The 20,371-nt window shown below is 42.7% G+C and overlaps 1 protein-coding gene across 5 annotated transcripts in view; it reads left to right on the top strand.

Annotated features, from left to right (window-relative positions):
* The window catches only part of USP28 (ubiquitin specific peptidase 28), a 42,055-nt gene extending 22,774 nt beyond the window's left edge, over nucleotides 1-19,281 (top strand). For 2 of the 5 annotated variants that reach the window (XM_074936905.1, XM_074936909.1), the window contains 14 exons: nucleotides 248-427; nucleotides 1,184-1,404; nucleotides 1,743-1,813; nucleotides 4,282-4,510; nucleotides 6,361-6,564; nucleotides 7,984-8,123; nucleotides 8,315-8,500; nucleotides 9,920-10,015; nucleotides 12,152-12,330; nucleotides 12,423-12,501; nucleotides 13,130-13,209; nucleotides 14,546-14,669; nucleotides 15,735-15,933; nucleotides 18,036-19,280. In XM_074936905.1, coding sequence (XP_074793006.1) covers nucleotides 248-427; nucleotides 1,184-1,404; nucleotides 1,743-1,813; nucleotides 4,282-4,510; nucleotides 6,361-6,564; nucleotides 7,984-8,123; nucleotides 8,315-8,500; nucleotides 9,920-10,015; nucleotides 12,152-12,330; nucleotides 12,423-12,501; nucleotides 13,130-13,209; nucleotides 14,546-14,669; nucleotides 15,735-15,933; nucleotides 18,036-18,211 — 2,164 coding nt within the window. In that variant the 3' untranslated portion in view covers nucleotides 18,212-19,280. Of the gene's footprint in view, nucleotides 1-247; nucleotides 428-1,183; nucleotides 1,405-1,742; nucleotides 1,814-4,281; nucleotides 4,511-6,360; nucleotides 6,565-7,983; nucleotides 8,124-8,314; nucleotides 8,501-9,919; nucleotides 10,016-12,151; nucleotides 12,331-12,422; nucleotides 12,502-13,129; nucleotides 13,210-14,545; nucleotides 14,670-15,734; nucleotides 15,934-18,035 lie in introns of all 5 variants that reach the window. The other 3 variants (XM_074936908.1, XM_074936906.1, XM_074936907.1) reach the window with 3 other exon arrangements.
* The last annotated feature ends 1,090 nt before the right edge of the window (nucleotides 19,282-20,371 follow it).

Raw genomic sequence — 20,371 nt, 5'->3', positions numbered from 1 at the left:
TCCCTCCCCCTCCCCCGGGAGTTGGTGTTTTTCTCTTTAAACAAGGTATGAAATTGAATAAGGGCTATTTGTATTCAAGATCTTAATTTAAGTAACACAACAGTTAGTTATTTGTATAACCAGCAACTACTAGGCATTTATATTTTATAATAAATATGGCTTGCTCATACTATTTTCCTTTCCATGTACAATGAGTTGTGTGAGGATTCAGTTAACAGACCTCTGCTGTCTTGCTTCTGTTCTTTAGATACATGAAATATGGCTCTGGCCCAAGCCGCTTCCCATTACCTGACATGCTGCAGTATGTTCTTGAATTTGCCAGTACAAAGCTACCTTTAGTTGTTCCCTCTGCTCAGGACTCTCAGATGACGCCCGCACAGTCCCCAGCTGAGTGCTGTGGTCTGAATGAACCTCTGCAGCAAAACAGGTGAGGAAAGAAAAAAGTTTGTTGGCTAAAGAGAGAGCTTTCACCTTTTGAGCTAAAGAGTCCTGGATCATTGCTCCAGGAGCTGTTATGTCGTGTGATTCAGTTGTCTAGGCACTCAGAACCTTGGGGATGTGTGGTATGAACACCAACACAGTTAGTCCCTGCTTTTGAGTATCCCTGCTCCCAGATGGGTGCTACCAGTCTGTGCAGATAACACTCTGCATCCAGTTTGTGCTTTTTTCCCTCTCCAGATACAAAGTCAAACTGCTATGTTTAAGCAGTAATCCTGAGATAAATTATATGAACTCTTTGCACAGTGTAGTAATCGTTTGTTTTGTTTCATCAACCATTAAAATAGTGCAATATTGAATTATCACAAATCTGCCCACCATGGTTGGCTTGCGCTCTAAATTTAAGCAAGCAAGTAAACGAGTTCTCTGGTAAAATGGGAAGGAATTGTCAGTGCTGTGGATTGTGGCTCTATGCTTCACTGTGGAGTCCTGTAAGAACTCGAACTTTTACATCACCTCTTGTCTTGGGATCTGGTCTTCTCAGAAGTGACTGCACTTTAATAAGCTTATAGGCTGCCAAACTGTTTCCTGACTAGTGAATAAGTCTAAGCCTGGCATCATCTGGGATGGAAACTTGCTTGTTCAGATCTTGAATATTTTTTTAAAGCTATGTGAACTTGCATATGCTCTCTGGAAACAGCAGCCTGAATGATGTGTCCATCAGTATGTGGCTTTTGCTTCATAGTGTATTAGAAACAGAAAATACTGAGAACACTGAAGGCGCAGCATCCACTCTGATAAACCCTCCAGCCCAGCAAGAATTAATGAGCAAACTTCCCCAGGCCTCCTGTTTACCAGCTGAAATGCCTGAATGCCCAGCTCCTCGTGTGGTCACAGAGGAGGAGATGAGCCTAGTTAGGACGTGCCTGCAGCGATGGAGGAGCGAGATTGAGCAGGACATCCAAGGTTGGCCCCAAGTATTTATCGTGCATTTCAGCCTTTTGCTAATCTAAATTCCTTCTGGTAGCTTCAGCTAGATAACTCCTGAACCATGCTCCACCCCAGAGGTGGCTGCTTTTCAGACGTTAGTATAGAAATATCCTTATATGTCATGTGACAGGGCCCTGGTCTATCACAGGATAAGCATGCACAACTTTCCATTAACTTCTGTGGTAGTAACTGCATGACTGTATCCAAGGGAAGGCATGGGCCTGTGTTCTGAGTACCTCTGTGCTGCCATGTGTTTGGGATCAAGGGGGCACTATCTAAACAAAGTTGATGATCAGTGTTGTTCTTCTCAATAGATCTCAAGGACTGTATTACCAGAATCAATCAATCCATTGGTCAAATGTATGGTGACCCTGTCCTCCGTCAGGTAGGAAGTGTGGCTTTGTTAGGTTTTCATATAGGGGCTCATTAAAATGATATAGTTCTGCTGGTGTGTGCCTATAGGTCACGTTAATATTAGGAGAAATTGCATGCATGTACGTAGGAAGGGTGTGTCTATCTAAATGTTTTGCCAAGTTCACTTTGAAATGAAACACATGCCTTTCTGAGGAGGGAAATAACTTATTTAGAATGGTGTTCTTAGTAGGTGAATAATAGGATCCATGAACCTAAAAACAAACTGAATATAATGCATTTAATATAATCTTAGATAAACACTTGTCACTGTCCGTTTCTTCCATTAGCACTTGGGCACCTGCACATGCTAAGATGAATGTTGTTGAGTCATAGATATCTGGATTGGTCAAAGACCCTGAAGGATGAACTCCCCATGTCACTGCAGAGTAGCAGGGTAGTCATGCTCTACTATGTTTACCAGTTGAACAATGTCCATTGTCTAAAGTGAAATCCAAGTTGTTGGTGGTCAGTTTACTTTTTCTGCGTTAGCATATTTCAAAAATTCCCCAGGAAAATCTTGTTTTAAAAAATTTAAGGATTTTCAAGAAATAGTGTCAGTGTTTTTCCCCTCTAGCTTTCTTGATGAAAACTGAGGTAAATGCTAACCTTTATTTCGCTGCCCTTTCCCGTTAGTATGTAACAGGTTAGCCCCTTTGTGTGGTCTCGGTTGTAGATAGCTGACTTCTCGGTGCAAGATGGCCTGGCTTAGGGCTCAGAATTCTTCTCTCTGCTGAATCGCACTTTGTAGTTCTACCTACTTACATGACACCTTCTCAGTAGATACCTGATGTGAGATCTCTTGCCCTGCTACTTGGTGACTGGACCTGTTTCAAAGCTGTTGGGGATGGGGTGAGAGGTAGTGTGGGAATGAGCTCTCTTCCAGTTTTCTAGAACCAAGAGTCCAGAAACTCCTCCACTGCCAACTGTCTCATTTCTGTGCTTTTCAGCCTCAATGGATGCAGAACCTAGTCCTCTCCCTGTATTAGGATTAGAGTTTTAAAAAAGGGATTGTCATTAGCTTTTTCTTGTTTTGTGTTTGGATTTTTTCTGACAATTAAATTTTCTGTGCCTGGGAAAAGTGTTCAGATTTCAAGACTTCTGTCCTTGACCTAATATTTCTATCAAGTCACCTTCACTGTGGATGCGTTGCAATGTATATAACACCTTAGATAGGCAATTGCTCCATCTGCCCACCAGCCAGGAACTGCATTGCCAGTAAATACTGCAAACAGATAATAAAGGCTTTCCAGCAAGAAGTGGCCTAGGAATGAGCCTGGATCTTGGGCCCACATAAGCAGGATGGGACTTTGTCAGACCAAGAGGGCCGCCTAAGTCTTTGCCTGAGAGGTCTCTGATCTATTGGAGAAAGAGCCTGGTGGTTTTGAGTCTGAGCCTATCTGCAAAAGAACTTCTTGCATCCACCAGGGCATGAGGTCTCTGAATCTTTACCTGCGAGTAGAGCAGCCAGTTACTGAGAGTCCCAGGCTCTTCTTGGATTCATTTGTTTCTGTATCAAAGAACAGGAAGCATAGGTTGAACAGGCATCTGAAAATTATACACTGGTGTCCTCAGAGTTGTGTTAGATTCCCAAGATCTGAGAGTGATGAAGTATCCTCTGATCCGTGTCACTCAGATACTTTGGGCGGGAAGGACCTTGGGAACTACCGTCCTCCGAGTAGACTCTACAGAGAGGGCATTATTTTTGGATGGGTTTTGGTTATCAGCCTAGACTATTCTCTCTGATGTGAGAAGCGGGTCTTTGGGTAGTGTACTTTGCAATACGTTCTGTCACCACATAGCAGTGCAGGTAATCTTAGAGTTTGGAATTACAGAGGTGTGTTCAGAGAATCAAAGCCACTGTAGGAAGTGTATTTTTAAAAATATATGCAACAAACACTTGTGGGATGCTGCTCCAATTTTAATCCTGAAAATACTTTGTGTGCCAGACACAGGGCTCTGTTACAGGCAGCCAGGCTGATTGCTTGAGAATTTTTGTTTCAGATTTTAATGCAAATGCAAGGGGGCTTGGCTCGAAGTTCCAATTATCTTTTGCCCCAGCAATAGAAACCAGAAGAACTTGTGTCTGGTACATCATGGGTCTCTGGCAAACATTTTAAAAAGAGCCTCAGTAGTAAGAAACTCATTAAATAATTTAGATGAGATATGATGACTTCCACACATGGAACATAAAATTAATTTGACAGGTTTGGATACCAGTGGGGTGGTCAGGCTTCGGATGTCATAGTGACACGGTGGTAGTGGATAGAAGTGTTTTTAAGCTGAGCTCATCAAGGGGAAGGGAATCTGTTTGCATTAGGCAGTCAAATGTACAAATGGATAATTTTTAAGCATATGACAGCTGTGAATGTCTTCATAGATTTTTCGATTACTTCATCCATTAAAGATAAGCCTGGAAATCCTGTTCATGTGAATTTTCAGGTTCCTTATCGCTTGCATGCCGTCCTGGTTCACGAGGGCCAAGCAAATGCTGGTCACTACTGGGCCTACATATATGACCAGCCCCGGAAGAGCTGGCTCAAATTCAATGACATCTCTGTGACAGAATCATCCTGGGAAGAACTGGAGAGAGATTCATATGGAGGCCTGAGGAATGCCAGTGCCTACTGTCTTATGTACATCAATGATAAGCTGTCCTACTTTGTTGCAGGTACTGGAACCAAAGCTGCAGGTAGTACTTAGTCACTTGTGTAGTATGTGTTGCCTTCATAGCATTGACTGATCATTAACCTGCTCAACTCCGCTATGACACTGGTAAGTGTTATCCCTGTTCTGTGGATGGGGAAGCTGTGACAAAGGGGATTTTAATTTGGCCATGGCCAAAGAGGGAGTTGGAAGCAAAACAGATATGTGAAGTGAGATGTTTCCTGTCCTGCCTGTGCTTGATTCACCAGCCCAAGTGAGCACTTGTTCAGACCTTTTGGGTTGATACTAAAGTATTGTTTCAAATAGCTTGGTTAATGTAGGCTCATAGGAATTGCCATACTGGGTCAGCCCCCTTGTCCATCTATCCTAGTATCCTGTCTTTCTGACAGTCGCCAGAGCAGGTGCTTCAGAGGAAGGTAAAAGAAACCTTGCAGCAGGCATATGTGGGCTAATCTGTCCCCCATTAAATTAAGGATGTCCTAATCCCTAATTGTTGGAGATTGTCTTAACCTCATGCTTCAGGTTTTTTCTTAGCATTAACTGTAACTATTCTTCTTATCCATATAAATGTCCAGTCTTGCATTTGTCTTTGTATTTCAGTTTGCCTGTATTCTGGCATTCTCATTGTGTGTGTGTGTGCAGTTGGCAAATCATTTATAAGATCAAACAGAATGTTTCCTACTTTGGCCTGGCCATTTATACCCTGCTTTTTGGTTTGGCTTCTGATAGATAGTGGTAGCATAATATACACAGCACATCCAGTGCATGTTGCTTATGCAGCGTATCGTCCCTTCTGTGCCTGAGATGAATTATCACTAATGATAACTGATCCTTGTAATTGTGTGTTTACAATGCATGAGTGTATAAGCAGCTACTTGCAAGCATTATCATACATGTGGCATCGTACAGCTGTTGGCCATCTAGAAGAGCCTAATAATTTCATACATGGCTCATTTTGATATAATAGAAGCAAACAATGCAGCAATAGTCATTGGAGAATCTAGTTAATGGGAATGCGGAAGCTGAAACAGGTTCTTGTTTGTCTTCCTCGTGCTCTGACATTTCAGTTTCGAAAATGAACCCATCCTATGCTTTTAATGAGACTTAATAGACATTTAGTGCTTTTAAAGATCCTTGTGCTTTTAAATATTTTTATAAAGGAAAGAATCTGGGATAGGGCATTATCATTCGGTATTAGATATACTCCTAAGTATGTTCTTCTCTTAAGCGGTACTATACAGCTGAAATACCATTATTATCCAGTGTCTCATTATTCCTAGATATTTCAGTACCTGTATAAAATCACTCACTACCTGGAATCCTTGCAGTTTCCTACCGCTGGATTTCATGTAGTGGTGGAAGTGTAGAGTTTTAAGCTGAACTCCAAGTTTTCTAGTTATTGTCATTTTAAGCCCCATCTGTAGCATTATGGTAGCCTCTGGTAAAGAGAAATCATCTATGCCCTCTCTCAGCTCTGATTGTTACTTTGAGTGGGTTTACTGAGCCCAGGTGCGCCATGCAGAAATGTACCTTTCCATGGTTAGTTATTGTTTGTATTACCGTAGTGCAGAGGAGCACTAGTCATGGACTAGGACCCTATTGTACTAGGTTCTGTATAAACACAGAACAAAAACACGGTCCTTTGCCCAAAGAACTGACCACCTACCATCTTCTTGTACTTGTTTATGGAGCATCTTGAATTCAAATTCCAGGAAAAAATATTCTTTTCCTTCTTTATTTTTCCAAACCATTTGATCAATCTTCTGTAATGTTTCTAGATATTCCTCGTTTGCAGCAGTATTATCTTGCTGCTGTGTGTTTCATTGCTAACTAAAAAATCTTGCTTTTCTCCAGATGATGATGGTGATGCAGAGACAGGACAGTTTCAGAAAGAAATAGAACTTCTGCCACCTGAACTCCAGAATTACATACAAGAGGACAACTGGAGGCTTGAACAGGAGGTGGAGGAATGGGAACAGGAGCAATCCTGCAAGATCCCTCAGATAGAGCCTTCAACTACTTCTGAATCTCAGGATTTCACTTCTGAATCAGGACAAGGTAACACAAGATCAGTGTGTTTGCCGATCGTGTTCCATGTCTCTACAATAACTTCCCTGTAATAAATTCCACCATTATCTGAGCTTTTCATAACAATTTTGAACACCTTGGAAAAGCTACCAACTAAGCTCAATTGCTGAATTCCCATCATATCAGCAGAAAAAGCTAATGTTCTATCATGCGATGTGCTGATATCTGCATAGCTATAGACATGCCATCAAGTGTGATCATATCCTGTTTTACATTCAGCGCACGGCAATGATCTAATCTCAGTTTGATTTAATTATATTAATATTTTGTGTGTTTATTGTAGAAAGTTGACATGTTCACCTCTTGGGTGGGAGACCACCCATTACAGCAATCTTTTATAGCATGAGTCTCACTGAGCTTCACAAATGTGGTTGTGTATAATATTGCCATTGAAGTGCAGTCGTGCTGTTTAATGGTACACAGCAGCATTTCATGTTTTAGGACAGGAGGTAAAGAAGAATTTCTTGAAAGTGCAGAGAGATAATTCATTAATTTGTCTCCCTTGGGATTAAATTTCAAACTCCAGAATCAAATGTGATGTAAAATTGGGGTTGTGCATCACAGTTTGCCAAATGATTCAGATTTTCTGCCATGTGTAGTCCATAATTCTGTCCTCTGAGGCCACAAAATTGTTTTCTGACCAGCAAAATGTGTGAGATACTGACCCTTGAGCTCAGGGTCTGTTGAGCTGTGTACAAAAACGTGAGGCCCTAATCTGCCAGAGCATTTAAGCACGTGTTTAACTTTAAACACGAGTAGTGCCATTGACTTCAGTTTGACTATTTTTCTGATGAAGTGCTTTGCTTGATCGGGTATTATAGAGTACATCTATGCTGCAGCTGGGAGCAAACCTTCTAGCCCACATAGACAGATTCATGCTAATGGAGCGTGAGCTAGTGTACTAAAAATTGCGCTAGCCACCCAAGCTCAGACCCGGGGGTCAGGTAAACTTGAGAGACTGAGCTGCCGCCCAAGCCACAACATCCACACTGCTATTTTTAGTGTGCTAGCTTGAGCCCCACTAGCCCGAATCTGTCTCCCTGGGCTGGGAAGCTTGTTTGTAGTGTAGATACACCTTAGTAGCGTTTACATTGAATGACCTGTCATTCGAAATGTTGTCTTTTCTGGAACGTTACCCAAGAGTTGAGTTGTGTGTGAGGAAAATTGAGTTGGCTCTTCCATAACAAAGGAGGCTGCAACCAATTACAAGGTTAGAAAGTGGAGTTTCATGGGTTAACAATGGGGCAGAACATTGGTCACTGTGCCTGGTAAATACTACGGTACAGTACCATGCAGCCATCCTATTTACCAATTTCCTCTCTTCCATTTGGATTTGTGCCTTCCTGGTGACATTATTGAATGTTAACATCTCTCTGAATTTCCAATCAGATCCATCGTCAGGCTGTGAACACAGCATACGCTCGCTGTCCTCCGAACATGCCAGGATTGCAAAGGACCAGACAGCGCAGGCCATTGCAAATACAGCTGATGCCTATGAGAAGAATGGTGTAGAGGCTGCTCTGTATGAGGTGAGAACTCTGGAACATGGACCCTGCAGCAGCCAGCTGTTTTTGCATCTCTGTGTTAACAGACCTCTGTCTCTCACTTGCTTATAATTCTGTAGCACTGCTGCATTTAACCCAACTCCTTTCTACTTTCCTGTTTGGTTTTAGCTTTTTGTGTGTTTCTTATTCTCTTTCTCCTCTTTCTGCTGCCACAGCCAGAGGAGGCAGAACCAACAAAGGCCCAGCTGAGAGAAACAGCCCTTACAGTTCAGTCAGAACAGCAACAAGATGCTAAAGGGACAGAGTCTGCTGCCCAGCCTAGCTCACAGGTCTCTGAAGTGGAGATCCCCAGAGTGGGGAAGATTCTGGTTAGATCTGACGCAGATGGATATAATGAGGAGGTACAGAGCCCAGTGCAGGAGCTAGTTATTTTTCTGGCATTAATCTCTGCAGTTGTGGGTTGCTTTGGGGCTTTCTGACGATTTGTGGCGAGTAGTGGTTTTGCCATGAAACTGTGTGTCGTTCAAGTATATTTTTCCCTCTCTAGTAAGCAGAGAGGTTGGGTCCAATTGTTTAGTAATTTACTTTTTAAAACTATTTGAAAAGTTGTCAGAAAAGTGACTCTGTAAAAACACACACACTCATCTTCTTACTCAGTAGATCTGCTCCCACTTTTTTTAAGTCCTCTTCCTCTCCTTCCTTTCCTTCCTGTCACTCATATCTAAGGTGTTTCTAGGGCGTCTGGCTTCACAAGGTGGCTTTTGTACTTTTTTTTTTTCACCCAGTTGTCAATGGCTTTCATTCTACTTTTCACATAATCATCATAATTGTCAGCTGACAATGTCATACAGTCAATGCTGTGTAACTTTTCCAATCACAGGTACTGTTATCTGATTCTGGCAATTGAAAGAGCCCTATGATGGGGCTCAGTATACCACATCAGACACCTAAAAAATTTTCACAGTCTTTTTTCTAAGACTAGACTGTAATTGCATATCAGCTACACAAATCTGTCTGCAAGAGAATTAATTTGTTCAGACAATTAGTTTACATGGGCATTTTTAGGGTTTGGTGTGGGTTTAGCATTGTCCTTTGCGTAAACCAACATTTATGTTTTGTCTCACGGATTTTATCAATGCAATAGCTCCATCTGTTGAGCTGGATGTGACCTGATCGCATTAAATATACACTTGTGTTGTAATGGAAGTACAGTGGAATGTTTTGCCTCAGGCGTTGCTCTCATGTTAAACGGTAGTTTTGCAAGGTTCTCCCCAGTCATGTTGCGTGTGCTCTGTATTTTCAAAAACAACAAGGAGTCCAGTGGCACCTTAAAGGCTAACAAATTTATTTGGGCATAAGCTTTTGTGGGTAAAAAAGCCACTTGGTTTTTTACCCACGAAAGCTTATGCCCAAATAAATCTGTTAGTCTTTAAGGTGCCACCGGACTCCTTGTTGTTTTTGTGGATACAGACTAACACGGCTACCTCCTGATACTTGACACCATGCAAGACTCTATATTTTCACTTACTGATGATTTTGGGGGGAAAGAGAGTGCAGGAGGAGTAGTTGGGGTGGCACAGTGAAGGGTTCAAACATCTGTAGCAGCATGGGCAGTGCATGCAAGAGATGGACTTGCACATAATGACAGTAAAATTAAATTTGTAGTCAAATGGCAGCTCTGGGTTGCCCTATCTCCATTCAGGTCTGGACAACTTTTCTTTAAAACTTTACCTTTTTTGTACTTTTTTCTTTTATCACTACAGCTTTTCTTCTATTCCTCTCTGTTTTTGTGTGTGGGTTTTTTGTTGTTCTTGTGGTAGGTGATGCTTAGCCCAGCCATGCAGGGTGTGATCCTCGCTATTGCTAAAGCCCGTCAGACATTTGACCGGGATGGGTCTGAAGCAGGGCTTGTTAAGGTACCCTTTTATTTTCCTTTTTAAAAATCTCTTAACACACAAGTCTGACATCTTCAGTGAGAAATGCATGCTATTTCAACATATTACAGATGTGAGTGGGCCACTTCTCTCTCTTCCTGTGCAGTTTCTCTTCAGCTAAGATTTTTTTTTCTATTCCACCTTTCTGTTTATCCACTCCATTACTTGTTCTAAGAGGACTAAAGAGAGATTGTCAGGCTAAAACCATTACATTTTATAAGCATCCTTTCTTGTGTTACAGATAACCCCTTAGACTGCAAGAACTGAAAGATTTTCAAAACTCTGATTTGCCTTCCACGTCTCATGCTTGAGCACAAGATTGCAGTGTTTAGGTTGCACAGAATGTTTTTGTTTGAAACATGCATGCACACACACAAATGTTGGAATCTAAGGCAAATAATATAGAAATATTTCTGGTAGTCCTAGGTTTGGAAAATTTGTTGTTTCCCCCTTCCCAAGCCTGCATTTTGGACCAGAGTAGACCTATTGTTAGTCCATTTAAGTGAACAACCCCACAGTGTTTATATCTAATGAAAATGGGAGGTGAGGGTGGGCACTTTCGGAAGGTAGTGTAAGTCCACACGCTGCAAACACTTAACGCACAGTCACATTAGTCAGTGCAGCCCTTGAGTAAAGTTAAGCATGTGCATTTGTCATAGTCTGTTTAAAGCAATGGATTGAAAGTTAAGAGACTTGTGTTCTTGTCTCAACTCTGATCATGGCTTGCTGTGGGACCTTGGCCAAATCACTCCACTTCTCTCTCTCCCCAAGTGCAAAAATGATACTTACCATACATATCTCACAGGAGCTTGTGAGGTTTAATTATGTCTGAAAAGCACTTTGGAGCCCTTGGATGGAAGGTACTATATAAGTGCTCAATATAATTATCACCCGAAAATACAAATTAAATTTTAGTCATAACCAGGCTGTATATAGTGTGTAATTAAATTTGGGCCATAAATATACACACTTACTGTAGGAATTTCTGTAAAATATGTCCTCCTGAGCTTATGCAATGGGAAAAGGGACTAGAAAATGGTAAATAATCCTGACCAGAGAGCAAGTCATTGCTAGTTTGGGCTAGACATTGTAGACAAACAACTGAAGTTAAATAACAAGAGGGCTTAGGAAAATTCACTCATTCTACCATCCTACTGGCTTCTGGTAGTCATAAATCACACCAGTGGCTTTCTGCAACTGCAATTGAGAACGAACATCGGATGGGGCTTTTGGTTTACTGTCTATCATGTATTATTGCTCAGAGTAACATTTTGCCAGCTGCATTCTTGTTCCTCTCACATTTTAACACAGGTTCCTTAAAATGAGCACTTGGACTGGGATATTCAAAAATGCCTAAGAGAGTTAGGCACCCAACTCCATTGAAAGTCAGTGGAGCCAGTGCCTACCTCCCTTGGGTTCTCTTTTTAAAGGTGATGTTTTTGTTTAAGGCATAGATTGATATGATTCATCCATCTTTATATAGTGGAGATGGTATATCAGTTGGGTGGAACTGTGCTCTGACTTGGTATAGAAAATCCTTGAAGAAGCCTGGCTAGTGTGTCTTGCTCACATGCCCAGGGTCATACTGATCACCTTATTTGGGGGAAAAATTCATTTCTGACCCCAGCCAGCCTGGCAGGCACCTTTGGGGATGTTTCGCTTTTTGTTGCATTATGGGGTGTGGTTTGCCTGCTGGGATCACCTGAGCCTATCTCACCTACTCAGTTCCCTGCCATCAGAGGGGCCTTGTGCATTGGTGGCACCTCGGTTTCTCCTGTTCTCTGCCTGTAGCACACAACAGTGTAGTCTCTTGTAGTTTAACTGAAGTTATTGGGCTCAGCATAGGGTTATCTGGAGGATATATAATATATATCACATACAGGAGGTTACACTAGATGATCTAATGGTCCCTTCTGGGCTAGAACTGTAGGAACTGTGTGTCTAATTGAAGATACCCTAGGCAATTGCCAGCTAATGTAAGTTAGACATCTCTGCACCGAATCCTGCTAAGTTACAGGACAGTTATAGCCTTATAATCAACCTTTCCACTGCAGGTTTCAAATTCAGTGTGCAGCAATAATAAAGAATAGTCATTTAGCATTTGCTTGACTTTGATAGGCATTCCATGAAGAGTACTCCAGACTGTATCTGCTGGCCAAAGAGACCCCAGCCCCTCACAATGACCCCCGGCTGCAGCACGTGCTCGTCTACTTCTTGCAGAACAGTGCTCCCAAGCAGGTAGTGGAGCGGACCCTCCTGGAGCAGTTTGCAGATAGAAACCTCAGCTATGATGAAAGGTTTGTGCCAGGGGATCCAATATCATGACTTTCTTATTTGGGATTCCGTAGCTTCGCCGTTCTCTAATGTCTCTGTCTGTTGCACTGAGCAGGTCAATTAGCATTATGCAAGTAGCACGAGCTAAGCTGAAGGAGATTGGCCCTGATGATGTGAATATGGAGGAGTATAAGGTAAGGGACTAGAACTTTTTCCTTTTCTCTAATTCCTTAGTGCTGGAGGTGTCCCAAAGCAGTGAGCAAGACAGTGGCAGCGCACTGACTGTGCAAACAAACACAGCAACTATTACATACCCGTTGGTAACAGTTATATAGTCAGAAGCATTAGGAGCTGTTTCCCAAGGAGTGCTGACCAGGACACAGGGGTTTCAGTTGAGCCCTATCCTTTTTGAAAGGTACAGTGGGATCTTTAACTTGCTCCTGGAACAGTCAGTCTATATAATCAGAATGGGAGCCATGTGGCTAACCTCTTCGCCCGCACTCCCCAACAGAGCATCAGCTGTTTGTGTTTTCACACTTGTTCTAGAGGACTCATTTGGTGCTCTCAGTGTGGAGTTAAACACTGCCAGAGACTCATCTGTTTTGGTGAATGTGTTCTTGAGCTGTTTGGGGAGGCAAAGGGGATGTTGGGAACTTGCCCTGAGCTTGAGTGAGTTCATGTCCCTGTAAGAGCACTCCGTGCCAGAGGCTAAATGAGCTAACATACCAGGTTTTGCTGGGGTTGGGGGACTTGTCCCAGACACACATGTACATGAAAGCATGTTATTGGCTAACCTGTAATATTTCCTGTTACCCTAAACAGAAATGGCATGAAGACTACAGTTTATTTCGCAAGGTGTCTGTTTACCTGCTGACAGGGTTGGAACTCTACCAGAATAGAAAGTAGGTTTAATTTAATTATATTTTGGATGAAGCTATGGGGTAACTGATACCTAAAAGTGCCTGCTTCTCTGCTAGTACCCCTTGCACATGCAGCACCCCTAAGTATCGCAATTTGGGGCCCCTTGTGCTTTTCCCAAGGTACTTTATTCCTGCTGATACTCCTTGCTGTACAGGCTCAGAGCTCACCTTGAGCCAGAGTGTAACTATTGTGCTGAGTTAATAGGTGGTTTTGTGATATGGCCTCTTACACGGTTCCCAGCTTGTTTTCCATGAGCAGAACTTTACATTCTGGTCCTTGGAGAGGACTTAGTGCACTAACTGCCATTACTGCTTGGCTCTTGGGAAAGCTGGGTGAAAATGAAACTCTCATTACAATTTGATTCCTGTGTAGAGACAGAGGTCCCTGGAACTTTGACCTGAAAAGCTGGGCTTTTTTCCCCCCATACTGCAACCAGTATACCATATAGACATCTGAATGGAGAAAGATAATTCCCTTTCACGGAGGATTTTGGTATTTCAGAATTTGGTTTGTACCAATTTGGAATGTAAACTCAAAGTTTTGGAATTCATAGACTATCAGGGTTGGAAGGGACCTCAGGAGGTCATTTAGTCCAGCCCCCTGCTCAAAGCAGGACCAATCCCCAATTTTTTTTTTTGCCCCAGATCCCTAAATGGCCCCCTCAAGGATTGAACTCACAACCCTGGGTTTAGCAGGCCAATGCTCAAACCACTGAGCTATCCCAAGCCCTGGCTCTTGATTGGCCGGCTGCTGGAGTCATGAAAATCCTGGGGTCCTCGACTCCGAGGCAGTCCAGCAGGCGGGTAAGCTGGCAGGAAATCAGGCGGGTCAGAGAGTTCTCCATCGGAGCCTGGTTGAAATTGAACAGTCTCACAAAACGTTTAGAATTAGATGAACTGGCAAGTTCTGATGAAAACGTGTTTCATCAGATTTTTTCGACCAGCTCTAAATATAACCCTGGAGTCTCGAAAAAAAAATACTGTTCTCCAAACATCTAATAGTGCCTTTCATCTCCAAGTTCCCATTGAAACCAGGGGAAATCTGGACCAGAGTCTAACTATTGGGGTTGAAACCAGAGTGCCAAAGTGTCCCTGAGGCATTCGGAATGCAAACCTGCCTAGTATGGGGGCTGCGCTTGAGAGGTTTGATGAATGAAAAAGAGAGAAGGGAGAAAATAACACTGTTAATGAAGGTGAAGTGTTTGTCTCTGTTGGGGAGGAAGTGGGGAATCTGGCCTGGGTGGACAGCTTGACTGCAGCTTTTGGAATGTGTGACAACTGGTGTGTTGGACTACTAACACCCTTCTCCTCCTCCAAGGTACCAGGAAGCACTGACCTACCTGGTGTATGCCTACCAAAGTAACACCACGCTGCTGATGAAAGGACCCAACAGAGGGGTGGATGAATCACTGATCGCTTTGTACAGAAGAAAATGCCTCTTGGTTTGTATCTTTTGAGTCTTAAATTGAAAGTGAACAATCTCAGTGGTAGACTGGTTAGCCTTAAATACTCAATCCTTCTAGCTCATTGATTTCAGTTCACATCTGAACATGGTCTCTTCACTCCAGGTTGCCCAAAGAGACAAATGTATCATGCACCTCCTTACAGACACTGTAGTAGAGCTTGTCATTAAGGGGAGGGGCTGGATGCCAGCCATTTGCTTTTCACAAAGAGCAATATCTACTCTTCCCTCCCTGTGGGGAGCCAGCATCACCTCTTCCTTTGTAACCAGTCAAAGTGTTTTGCTGGGCACTAGGTGACGTGGCTTTCCTTGGGAAGGAATAAGCAACAGCAGACTGAGACTTATTTTTAGTTCCTGCTTTATTTTGGCTGCTGAGGCCAGCGTAATTATATCTAAGGCACCTATTATCATGGCATCTACCCCTTCCCAAGTGCCAGCACTAATATGAAAATCTAGGAAGCAAAATTCACTGAAGTGATAGAGTTTGGATTTCAGGAAATCCATTTGGTGTTTCTGGATCTGAATCGTAGCCTCTCAAAGCCAAAATTATTTGTATATTTTAGAGCTAATTCTGGAGCAATATGTTCTCTCTGATCTAATCCTTCTAAGGTGGTGGTCCCCAAACTGTAGGGTGTGCCCACATTCGGGGGCTGGGGGGAAGGGAGGGTGTGGCGGGGTCTGGGCCAGTCCCACAAGGAGTAGGGAGGGAGCGCCACCCAGCCCCATCCCCAGCTGCAGCTATTTCTGTGGCTCCGTGGCCCTAGCTGTGCCCTTGATTTCGGCTGCGGCTCCACTCCCAACCATGGCCCCGGCCCCTCTTTCAGGCGCGGCTCAAGTCGGGGGGTGACCACAAAAAATGTGGGGACCACTGTTCTAAGGGTTACGTTCTCTTGGTGCACACATGCAGCTCTCGTTAGTCTGTGTGCGTTCCATACATACCCATCAGGTAGAAGAGGCGTGGGTCGTGTGCAGCTTTCCTAGGAGCCTGTTCATGCTTTGAAGTCAGGGCTTTTTCAAATGTCTGTGACCCCTGATTCTCCCACAGAAGCTGAATGAAATGGCAGCGGCTTTGTTTGTAAGCAATGCGGAGGCGGATGTGTTGGAGGGTATTAACATCCTGAATGAGCTGATCATCCCCTGTATGCACCTCATTATCAATAATGACATCTCCAAGGATGACCTGGATGCCATTGAGGTCATGAGGAACCGCTGGTGCTCTTATCTGGGACAAGAAGACATGGATGGTAGGGAATTGCTGACTTGCTTGCTTCCCTTAAAATCCTATGTTCTGAGTGGTCAGGATGTTCCCATAGGTCTAAACTAGAAAAGGGCTTTATTGCCTATTTAAAATCCTTCCTAGCATTCTTAGGATTTGCCCTATATATGTAGCATATCTGGGCATTTGTGACTGGACTTATGCCCGAAAACGTGCTCATATTTAGAGTGAAATGTGTTAATAGGACAATTTGATTGTTGTTTGTCCTACAGCTACAGAAAATAGATCCCTGGCCATTGAAATAATAAGAAGTGAATGATTTTAAAATATGTGAAATAGGTACCTTGGTCTCATCTGTCCTTTGCGATCAGCACTTTAACCTGCATTTCAGCCAGTGTGATTTCACTGACACGCTAACATTAGCGATTTTGTTGCTTTGTATATGAATGCTAACCTGTAAGATGAGAGAGAAAAGGTTCTAAACTGACTGGGTGCATTTGTGCTTCTAATCATGTAGTTGGTATGTGATGCAGTTTGACTTCATGCTGGAAATGAGACACACTGACAGGAACTCTTTCTAGCTGTGTACAGCTTCATAACTACAAATGCATGTACAGTATCCAACAGATTTGAGGAAGGGATGGGGGAAGCTGTGTCAAGCTTTGAAGAGGCTTTGCAATGAATTGCCCATTAGACCCAGAGTGTAGTGAGGAGATGCTGGTCATTCTGGGTCTGAATTTCAGTTTGGGATAACTGCGTTTGTTCTGCATTTCCTTTCATGTGCTGAAGTTAAGCTGCCATGACTCCTCTCAGGCTGGGTAAGAGAACAGAGTTGAGACTCTTAACACTGCTCATTTTAACCAGCAGAGGGTAAACTTGCTACAGGAAAGTGAGGTAAAAATATGGAGGATTGTTCTCAAAATGCTGCTGCAAAGTAGAAAGCTGGAGAAATTTGCTAGCAGTTTGACTTCCCCAAATTTGGCCTTCTTATAAACTCCTCCATGTAATGGAATCCCAAACAATGAAACTTGAGATTTGAAAGGAGCAGAACTCAGCCGTTTCCATCTCTCTTTGTGTTGCATGGGCCAAGTCTGTTGTCCCCAGCCTGTTCATGTTGCATGTAAAATTGCTTGTAGATTAGGTTAAGTCAGTTGATTTTTACTCTGTCAGAAGAAGAAAAGGGTGTTGTGGTAATGATTTTAAGCACATTCACCTGGAAAGTCTTGAACTCCTCAAATTAATTACCGACTAGAGAGCTGGCCTGCCAAGTGCTGAAATAGGCACGGAGTTTCTGCTAACACCTGATGTGACAGGAACAGTCCTCCCACAGGAGAAATGTTTCCATTCCCCCATTGACTGGACAGTGAGGTGTCAATTTTTTGTACAGTAATTAGCAGTTCCGGTTAATTTTTGCAGTACATCATCAATTAGAGGACTGTGCCCTGTTCTGCTTGTTCTTCTGTTGGGGCTGCATTCCCATCACTCTCAGGGAAGGGGGTGTCTGCTTTTGGTTTTGCATTGTCGGATGGTTACAAATTTGACTCATTGTCTGTTGTTGGAGTTTGCTGGGTCAGCACTGGGAGGGTAGTCATTCATGAAGGACTGAATAATGCCTAGCCTATACTAGATATAGTGCATAAATCTGAGATTCTCTAACCTTGCAATTAGATTTGGGATGACCATGTAAAGTGGCCTGGATTGAGGAAAGCCTGGCACTGGTAACACACTCCAATTGTATTCCTACTAACTTCACATCACTGGTTTGCCAAGCAGCTAGGTTGTGATATAGTGTACGATAGTGTACGTGTGTGTGGGGAGGTCAGGGGGAGGGAGGGGAGGAGTTTGGTGTGTCTCCACCCCCTCCCCCGTCAACCATACAGTATTGGCTACTGGTAGAGACAAGATACAGGATTTAAATAGACCAGAGGTCTGGTCTAGGATGACACAATCTCTCCTCCGTAAAACAATACTCATCTCTGTATGCTCGAGGTGAGCAGTTTTTGGCTATGGTAGATAATTGTCTAAAAAGCAAGCAACGGTTTTTCCTTACAACGCTAAAGGCTGCTGCGATTGGCCTTTTTTTGTAACTGCCTGTTCCCGTGCATTTGACTCTTTCATCCTCCTCCACAGCCAACCTGCAAATGAAGCTGGGCGAACTGCTCCCCAGGCTCCTGGACTGCTCTGCAGAGGTGGTCATTCTAAAAGAACCCCCGAAGATCCGGCCCAACTCCCCCTATGACCTCTGCAGCCGCTTCGCAGCCGTGATGGAGTCCATTCATGGGGCCGCACCTGTGACTGTCAAATAAACTTCCACCTTTCCAGCCCTAGATGTGGTACATAGGAACCCATCTATCGGTGTAGTATCCTGCTGTCAGATGGCATTTGAATGGGAGAGGGAGGAGAATAGGTAGATAAAGACGATTCATATCCAGATGTAAACCATGCTCTTGGTGTCGATACAAAGGAATGAAAAATTGTATTGAACTTTTAAGATACAATTGTCAATGAGAATGCGAAGGGCAGGAACCACTAGCACAATATATGGCTGGCAGTAACAGCTGTTTCTCATCTCCACAACAAAAAAATGCATTGTCTCTCCATTTCTTGCCACTTTCAAAAAATGTTTGGGACAGTGACAACAGCTGCACAATGGTTTATTGACAAATCAGTGACACTTATTACCTTGGTTCCAGCAAACACATCTACACCTTTCTAAATTCTTAGCTGAAAGAGCTTATAAATCCAGATCTTGGCAAAGTACTGCTGGCAGGAGTCTGAGTCGGGAGACTGAGAGACAGCGAGGATTGATGGAACGCTGTGTGTAAGACAGGCAGACAGGCAGGCAGTCATGCGTGCAGCTGCATATATTAGCTGAGTGAAGTCAAACAGGAAGTTAAGTTGTCTCTTGTCTTTTTAACTGCCAAACAAATATGCAGGGCTCTTCTTGTGAGACAGACAAAAGCAAATAATGATAGCGTTCTTTGATGGAACCTAATTTTAAAGATTGACTTGTATACAATATCACTGTGCTAATGATCAGTAACTGGTTAAAGAAAACAAAATCCCTAAAGGGAATTCCCTTCTCGGATCTGAAAATATTTCCTCCTCCACTAAGGTTATTGATGAGAAAATTGAGCATTGGACACTTAAGGTTAGAGTAAAAGCGTGTATATTTGTATTTTTTTGTAAAAATGTACTGGAGAGTGAGGGGGAGAACCACAGTTGGACACTTTTTAAGGGCAGTCTGTGTTTTATTTGAATAGACAAAATTGTTTAAACCAAAATGTTCTGAATAAATGGGGAAGAGAATTCCCATTTGATAGGACTGCAGGTTTTATAAATGTGCAATAAAAACATTTGTTTTATTTTAGAGTGAAATAGCTCCCTCTCTGTTTTATTTTCCTTTGCTGTCAAGTTTTAAAACACTTCTGTGTCTTGGAATGAACAGAAGAAATGCGAACATTGGCCCACAAGATCATTTTAAACTTTCTTAAATTACAAAGATCGGAACTTCAAGAAAGCTTTGAGGCTGACCTACCAAACCTGTGCTAGTTCCTTGATGAAAAAAGAATGACACCTAGTGGCAGAGAGGTGTGTGTGTGTGTACAGTTTCTATTGTTAGCCAAAGGTGGTACTGTTGTTTCAACCCATCATTGATCGACATTTAACAAATCGATCATTAAAGACTTGGCAACACTGTAGTTTGTAATCGCATATTAACATGCTGTAAATTGTAGTGTAGGTAAAGAAAAAAATATGGTACAAGTCACATTCTATCCTAGGGTTAAAAATGGCTAGCAACAAACCTAGAGTTTAAAAACAACTAGCATAAACATTTGTTGTTTGTCTGCACTACAGTTTTCAATCTTGTTTAATGTGTTAAAAATTATTATAAGTTACAGTGTAGCTGAATCTCTAGTGGATCAGAGAATCTTGCGTTCTCTTAAATGTAAGTTAAATAAGGGTGGAGCTAGCTGTAGTTTTTGAGTAGCTTTGAGCTGTAGCTTTGAGTTTTTCCCCTGACTTGTTTTGTGTCCAGGTTTTTTTTTTACTTCAAGATAAATAGTTTAAGTGTAGTTGCACATTCCCTTTTGCTCTGGATTAGCTTTTCAATAGGAGACAGATTTCTTGAATCCTTCCTGGTGGTTGTACTCTTTGTCCTGACCTACATCAGCCCATCTGGCAAGGATTGAGGTCTAGACAAATGGAGCCATTAGTAGAGAAGTTTTTTGTATCTTACTTCTGGGTGAAGTTCACCCACCTTGAATACTGCGTCACCTAAGGCTCTTTCACCCGCCTGTCCTCCACTGTACATAATTCAGAGACTTTGGCACACAGGTTGCTTATTGATGCTAACTGGTTTCTTTTGAAGTCTCCTTGTTAGGACAGGCCACCCAAGAGAAATTCCTTTAGAGAGCCCCACTTTGAACCCCTTTCTATTTCAAGTCATTCTGCAGGAGGCTTTC

The sequence above is a fragment of the Natator depressus genome, chromosome 22 (assembly GCF_965152275.1).
Source record: "Natator depressus isolate rNatDep1 chromosome 22, rNatDep2.hap1, whole genome shotgun sequence".
In the NCBI taxonomy this organism is placed as follows: domain Eukaryota; kingdom Metazoa; phylum Chordata; order Testudines; family Cheloniidae; genus Natator; species Natator depressus.
Note: the sequence above shows the minus strand (reverse complement) of the source record. Positions and strands in the feature narration are given on the sequence as shown.